General features: G+C 43.3%; 1 protein-coding gene across 1 annotated transcript in view; it reads right to left on the reverse strand.

The window, feature by feature from the left end:
• ABHD16A (abhydrolase domain containing 16A, phospholipase) overlaps positions 1–7,685 on the reverse strand; it is a 41,727-nt gene extending 34,042 nt beyond the window's left edge. Inside the window, exons 1-2 of the mRNA XM_089652508.1 lie at positions 7,424–7,685; positions 2,953–3,009 (exon numbers count right to left, since the gene is read on the reverse strand). Of these exons, the coding sequence (XP_089508634.1) occupies positions 2,953–3,009; positions 7,424–7,576 (210 nt within the window). The 5' untranslated portion in view covers positions 7,577–7,685. The remainder of the gene's footprint in view (positions 1–2,952; positions 3,010–7,423) is intronic.
• Between the last annotated feature and the right edge of the window lie 564 nt (positions 7,686–8,249).

Here is an 8,249-nt window from a genome sequence, read left to right on the forward strand (position 1 = left end):
AATCATGTCTGAGATGGCTGAATGCACAGGAAAGCATCTCCCTTTGCATTCACTAAGGCCCAGGTACATTTTATCATGGAGGGAGAGATCTCTTTCCTCCTCTTTAATGCCTAAGGTGGTATGACTCGCTTTAAGGAGATACTCCACATCCTCTAACGACAGCTTATATTTAGATGCCGAGGAATCCTCTGCCTCCTTTCTCATTAAAGCAGAAACTAACTCCTTGCATAAAGGATTTTTCCAAGCATCTGACAGTTTACTCTTGCATGAAGAATATCTCCTCTTGCTAGAGTCCTTTTCACTGCTCTTAGCCTAAGACAAAGCACAAAGGAACATAATCGCTTAGCCACTGACTGACCCAAAACGCACCTAATGCAGCCAGAGCCCAAACCTCCACACCACCAGTGCACTGATCCCACACACACCAAGCATCCAGAGCACAAGACAAGCCCTCATCCACCAGGGGGAAAAGACACCACAGTACCCAGACAAGAAATGCAGCATAAAAAGTTGCCTATAGGAAGCCCTCTCCTACCTGGGCTTTACTGGTGCCTCTGCTTGTCCCCGGAACTGCAGTTGCTCCTAACTCTTCCATCGCAGACCATGCAACGGTCCACATGGCTGTGTCTCCTGGTTCCGGTGTCCTGGAACGCCGCTGCGCTGGCCCGGGACCGGAAATAGGCACTGGCTGGGTCCTGCGCTCTCCCCCTGCAGCCGGAACGGATGCCACACACAAGACCGGAAGTGACCTCACATGCATGCCCAGACACCACTGGACACCAAAAACTTGTCCACACAGGCCTACATGCTTTCTGGCAATAGTGGCCCTACCCGAGCAATGAAAAGGGAGAGTGGAGCCAGGAACAGCCCCCCCCACCTGGGAATCTGACTGGAGGACCCTTGCTGCAAAAAAACAGGTACAAAAGAAAAACAGAGACCTCTATTAGGCAGCACCTGAAAGAACGCAGTCCCAACAGTTCCTATGTGTTCCTACCTGGTCGGAGGAAACACATTAACGGAGGACTGTGCGGAGAGGCCTTTAATTTGAAGTCTATGTGGGTGTGTGTTTCCTGTGAGAGGAGGAGCCGAGTTCTCTCTTGTGCGTTGAGAAAAACGCATTTTTGCTTGCACATGATTGGAAGATGGAAGTTAGCAGAGCTTCCACTCATTTACTAAGCTCTGGAACAATTGCACTTGCAGAGTACACACACAGTCTATGTGCCTTAGTAAATCAACTCCAGTGTTGAAAATGACATGTCAGCCCTGAACAGTGGCAGCGGCCAACAAACTCCAAGTACACTGGACATTAGCACAAACACTGTACATGTGTACAGCGTACAAAATCAAAACACAGGATTGCAGAATGCAGTTTTCAGTACTGGTTTATGCAGCTAAATGCTACAGACCAAAATGATGAAGTTTGCATGGGATCCATAGAATACAATGCTGCTGCATTCAGATCCACATGAATTATAAATCTGCAGCACTGTAAACGCCCGTGTACATGAGCACTTAAAATGGCACTCCAAGGAAACAGTTAAACAAACAGGTGTAGATTCTCTTTCTAGTGGTCACTAATGTCAAGATGTGCAATCAGCAACTTGACAAATGACTGATAGATTACTGGAATGTTGTTACAGGTACCTATATACATTTACTATGTCTCTTCTGCATTTGAGTTTCTTCCCTACCTGTCTGCACTTAGCTCTGCACATGCAGCTCAGTGTACAATATTGACATCTCCTAAGATGAATGAACTCCCGTGCATGTGTGGAAGAGATGCCATCTCGTCCCAACCAAGAACCCAGGGCTGAACATTGGAACCCTGAAGAAGGCCAGGGGGAAAGTCAGTGGCTGATGAAGAAACTCCTGGACACCACATTGCTGGACTGGAGGTGAACATAGTTCCACCTTAAAGGGGTGCATACCCGTGCAATTAATTATCTAGTGTTTTTTTTTCTTTAGAAGTTTAAATCACTTTGTGGAGTTCTGTTTTGATTTTTTTTTTTTACTTAACCAGATAAGTCTATTTTCTCTTGATTTTGTGAAACGAAAATGTATTTCCACTTTGAATACTTTTTACAGGCACTGTATAGAATTACAAACTATACATGGAAACAAGGTTTTTAAAACATTACAGTGCATATCCCTAGTCAAAAGGATTACAGGTTTGCTTTGCAATGCAGTCATAAATATCTAGGAATGTGCACACTCTGAGACCGCTAAATTGGCAGGGAGCAGTGTGTATAGCAGACTCTAATGCATTGGTGCAGGACTGCAGATGGCTCACAAAGACAGCATGTGCATTCTGTACAAATAGAACACAAGCCTTCCAAAGCTGTTACCTCAATCTTTGGAGTGCAATTAGAGCTGTAATTATGTTTCTGTGTGAATTCATGATCAGGGAAAGCATCTTATAAACATCAGTAACTTATTATCATTGCATATTAAAGCTATACTCCATTCAAATAGCTCAATACACAGATGTTTTTTACAGCCTTGTCACATAGCACAGCCCTCTCTGGCAGGGGAACGGACCTGATCTTTTTCTGCTGCAGTTCAGCAACACCTAAAAGCTTTGTCCTGTGCGGGGGAAACAGTAGATTGTTGAGCTCATTTCTACAACACTCTGCTCTCTCTTCCTATCAGCATGCTCCTTGCACTACAGCACAACTGTTTGATCTTTGATCTGCTTCTCCCTCTCTCAGGGACTGCAAGCAGGTTAAATTCAGGTACTTACACTACTTTCATTTAAAAAAAGATGTTTAATGTGACAATAAAGATAGATCTGCATTGATCTGGGTCTGCTTGGAGTTAATATTTAAAATGAACTTGTAGATGCAATAAATAAATACATACTGTATGTATACAAGATGAGTAGACACTGTAAGGTGCCAGGGTTGTTAAAGATTTTTGTAAAAATCCCCTTTTTATATGGAAAACACAACTCACCCAAGCCAAGATACTATCGGTGTGCTTTTCCAGAGCTCTGGGCTGATAGAAAGATTCCTGATAAAGATACAAAATACAGATTGTTACATTGCATGTAAACCCAAACAATAAACATCTCCTTTTGTTTTTTTTTGTTCTTTTGTTTTTAAATATACAATTGAAGGTGTAGGGTTATTTGATCAGTGTGATACGTGCATTATCTAATTTTTTTTACACTATTGGAAGAGTTTTTTTTACCTCTTTTATGCACAATGCTCTGGCCCTGTTTGAGATGATGAGAAAAGTGTTCCTGAAAGTTGCCAAGTCCTGTGGTGATCTGTGTTAATGGAAACAAGTACTTGTGACTTCTCATAGGAGGGTCAAAATCTCTCTGTTAAGCCTCAGAGTGGTCGGTGGAGCACAGTGTTTTTTTGCACATATTCCTTGAACTTGAGAGGAAGATTACATTTATTTTTAGCACTTTCATTTTCTCAGTATGGAATTCACCGGTAACATTGTGGACTTGTGTTATTTGCAATGACTGTTTTTACATTAACCTCAGTTGTTTTAAGCAGTGAACTTTTTTTATTTTATGATAGTAAAGGAATGTTTCATTTTTAATGGCTGTTAAGGAGCCATAAGCCACCAGCGTCCTTAACAACCAGTAAACAGGTGGTTGTTAGGGAGCGGGCAGCTGCGGCATCCTTCTCAACCTTGACTCATCTGCTGAATGCGGAATTCCTCAGTGACAGCAGAATATAAGCAAATAAAAGTGCCAGAATTAAAAAAATGTGTGCACCCCATCTATACTAGGCCTTTCAGGTCTGGAATGAATTTTGAGAAGAACCTCATGCCAAGATTAAAAAAAAAATAAATAAAAAATAATAAGTGGCATGGGGTTCTCCCAAAATACATACCAGACCCTTATTTCAGCATGCAGCCTGACAGGCCAAGAAAGGGGGGAAATGAGCAAGCATTCCCCTCTTGAACCATAGCAAGCCACATGCCCTTAACATAGGGGTGGGTGCTTTGGGGGATCATGTCGCAGTCAATGATATCATAAGAGGCGGAGGTCACCCAATGACATTACCTTGCTTTATTTACTGGCAGGGCTGTCATTCAGCTCTAAGGGCCTTGTATAGATTGGAGGGACCCCCACTGTGTTTTTATTCTTTATTTCAGCGCTTCTTTATGTCAGTTTGCATTCTGTTGTCAGCTGGAAATCCCGCAGACACTAGATAAGTCATGGTTGTTAAGGACGTGGTGGACGCCATCTCCTTAACAGCCAGTTATTTACTGATTAGGGACACTAGCAACCGCCGACAATAAAATACTGCTAGCTTTCACTACTAAAATGCTGCAATGACGTCATAAAATAGCTCATGTGGTATTTTAGCAGAGTTTTTCAGTGAATTACCAAACAATTGTTGAAAACCGATAAACTGTATTTTACTGTAAATCTTAAAGAAGTAGTAAATATTGCTTTATAAATTAATTTCTAAGGGGGGGAAGAGATGGAGAGAGGGGAAGCGGGAACCACAAATAATAGTCCCAGAATTATTCTTCTTACTATGGCATGTATGGCAATATGTACATGTGTTGCACAATCATCATTTACGTACTCATGCTCCATACATTTGCGTTTTGCAGTCTCCACCCAAATCACTTCTATATGGTCACCAGAAGATGGCTTAGAAAAAAATAAAAATGCCTTCTAATACAGCAGCAAGTTTATTTACATTCCAAGCAGCTTTTACTGTGGCAGTGAAAGGGTAAGACTTCTTGTACATGACCAAACTACAAGCAGAGCCTCTGTAATTACTTTCCTGGGACCCACAGCTGCGGCACACAGTCTCCCATTGAGATGTATTAGGAGATGTGGCTGTATGTGGTTAAGCTCTAGGGACGGAGTAGAGCACCTGCACACCCCAGTCATGTGCGTACGGAGCATACATCTATGTTCGTGTAGGTGCTTTAGGCAACCCCTATTAACCACATTCTAATGCATCTCAATGTGAGACTCCACGCAGCAGCAGGCCCAGGGAAAGCGATTACGCAGGCTCAGCACACTGTACACCCCAGTAGAGCTATGGGCATGGACCCAAAGGCTGCATGCACATTGGTGTATTAAAATAATCCTATTTGCACTGGATATTTCTTCCAGGACCTAGAGGCAAAATCTGGTATAAACAAAAAATGCTCAGTCTGGTACGTTTGTGTGTACTTACATACATTCACATGCACAATTTTATTCACTGACTAGAAGATTCATTTGTTCCACTTTTATGCCCCTAAATGCTCTATAATATGAATCTAAATGCCACAATGTGCACACATTGGTTAATATAGATCTGTGCTCAGAGATTAAAAAAAAAAAATTAAAACTTCTAAAGAAAAAAAAAAAAAGTTATTTTCTGCCCATGTGTATGAGACCTATAACAGGAACAACATAGGTAAAGGTGCATGCAATGCAGAGATGTACTGCATTTTATTTTCTGGAGTTGCCATATGCTTTAATTGAAGCCTCCAAATAGACGATACAGTCTGATTTATTGGGTTATTAAAGAAAACATTTGGCCCAGTTTTACTTCATTGAACACTTGGCAGAGCGGATCTCCCCAGCCCACACACTGGTAGAATCAGCTATTTTTTTTTCACCAAAGTAAAACCGTCTCTCAGATTTCACTGTACAATCTGATAAAGTGACAGTGCACTAACTAAATGAAACTAAAAGTGCTGTCTAGGGGCAGACCACAACCCGACTTCTCACCTCTCCTCCCACATTCCTTTTCAGATTATTGTTACTATAGTATAGAGCCTTGGCACTATTGGTATTCTTATTGGTTAGGGGGCACCTTAAAAGTGTAGCCTAGACCCCACATTGTGTAAAGTGAAGTCTCCACAGCAAAGAAAAATTACTCTGACATGATGCACACATGAGGACTGGACTCCTGCTGTTGGGTGGCATTTTTATTTTTCCTTTTAGTCACTCCTGACCATTGCCCCAGCTAGGATTCATCAGTCATATACTGCCTCGGCCAACAGAGTGCCTCCACCATTCATTGGGGGAAAAAGAAAGAAAAAGCCTGAAAAAAGGGAAAATTAATGCAGCCAGCACTTGCAAAGAACAGGTAAGCTGCAATATGACATTTTTGGGTTTGGATACCCTTTAACCCTTAGTAAGTTCTGACACATTTACATGGGGATTAGACTCCAGGCTCATTCATACCAGCCTGTCTGCTAAAAGGCAAGCATGCCCATGTGTGATGTGTAGCTGCAGTGCAATGTGTTATTATCCATGATGTATTATGCATCGAAGGGTTTATGGGGTTTTTGTTTTTTATTTATTTTATTTAACTATATTGAAGTGTCACAAAATTACACTTTATTCAACTCTATATGCTGCTTGTTCCTTCCAGGTTGTTTAAGCTGGTCATAGATGATTCAGCCAGCAGGATGATTAATAAAAACAAAACACACAGAAAAAAAACAAAAAAAAACAAAAACATGAATACGATCCCCAATTCATGAATGCAATAGTGCTACAGGGAGGATTCCTCCATCCACCTCAAATGTCTGGATGGGGGAATATGTTCAATTCTTCTGATCTGCCTGCTGACTGATTACAAAAAACAAATGACACAAACACCAATTCATGTATTTCCAGCTTTCGTCCAAACCCGCCTGACTTATCCCGCCTGGAAGCTGTCACTGTATACCGCCAATCCAACACAGTCAAAACATTCTCTGCCCTGCAGCCGCATTTCTAGATGCCCTTTATATATGTGCAGCCATGGTGCAGTAGAGAAAGCCTCGGCCTCTTATGATTGGTGGAGCCCAGTGACATCTTCCAGGTGGGATAAGTCAGGTGGGTTTGGACCAGGATGTGAACTTGCCTGATCTCATCTCTAGAAGTCACATCCACCTGTCACTGAATTCTGGATGTTCTCAGATTGAAGTTGTCAGCTGCAGGTGGCTGAGCTCGGCTCCATCACAGATCATTAGTCTATAGGTCAGGATTGTGTACTGTGTGGGGGAAGGCTAGGACTGAGTAGATCATGTGGAGAAGGCTCTTCTGATCCTATTGGTGTCTGGTGTCCCCGGTTCTATATTTATTTCAGGTACTTGTATAGCGTTGTCAGTTTACGCAGTGCTTTACATATATATTGTACATTCACTTCAGTCTCTAACCCTCAAGGTTCTGTATACAATAATGTCAGTCAATTGTTGTGGGGCTGATTTATAAAAACAACACAGAGTAAGAGTAGAGGTGTTGCCCATAACAACCAACCAGAATCCTTGTTTATCATGATAGGTGGAGCCTCCCTGGTTGCTATTAGTAACGCCCCCAGCTGTCATGTCCTGTATAATGTATGGTAACATATGTAGAATATTTACACTGACATACATAGAGATCGCAGCAATACAGGTGTGTAGTGCCCCATCCCAGCCCCCTCCATACACCACCCCGGACAATGCCCCGTCCTCTCACCCAGGAAGGCTCGGACTCGCCTTCCTCCCGGGCCCGGCCTCTGCCATGGTTGAGCCGGTAGACTCTGTAGAGGCGCGGCCCCCGGATACACAAATAGAGCAGCCCCACTCCTCGGATCCAGCGGTGGGACAGGCTCTCTCTCCCGCCCGCCATGCTCCTTCTACTGCCGCCCGGCACCGGAGCAGACCGGAGGGAAGCAGGGGCGCCCTGTCGTTTCCAACACAGAACCCGACCAATCACGGTCTGGTAATACAAAGAGGGCGGGGCGCCCACTGACAGAGGGCACGTTTTCCCCACGCACCATTACCGATTGGGCTGCTGGCGGGAAAGGCGGAGCTAGGGCGAGGCGGGTCTACAGTTATAGCGCCAAAAAACACGCCCCTCTGCTAAAGAATCGATGGCCAGAGCCGAACCTGAACATCTGATTGGGTGTAAAACATTTCAATCATCCGTGAAGTTCCTTTCCACTTCCTTATTCCGCGCTTAACAATGATAGGTGTTTGCCGTGTCCAATCAGAGGGTGCGTCACTGACAAATAATATCCTCTTTCTGCACTAGATCTGAGTGTTGCCTGCCCATTGGGTGATTGAACTGCACACACAGGCAGCGATTGGACAGGGAACATGGGCGTGGTTATAAAATACCGCTATGCAGTATTTATATTCCCTCTGGTGTTCTAGTTTCTCTGCTGTTTGTATTGTGTTTATTTGTTGTTGATGGAGCTTGGACCACTCCAAATTTATATCCGTGACCCATTTGGGTATTTTTTCTTCACTTCCTGTCCCTGTGTTGGAAAAGGATATGCCAGTGTCACTGTGACAGGTTG

The sequence above is a fragment of the Staurois parvus genome, unplaced genomic scaffold, assembly GCF_062004578.1.
Source record: "Staurois parvus isolate SC_StPar_1 unplaced genomic scaffold, SC_StPar_1.0 ptg000684l, whole genome shotgun sequence".
NCBI lineage: Eukaryota > Metazoa > Chordata > Amphibia > Anura > Ranidae > Staurois > Staurois parvus.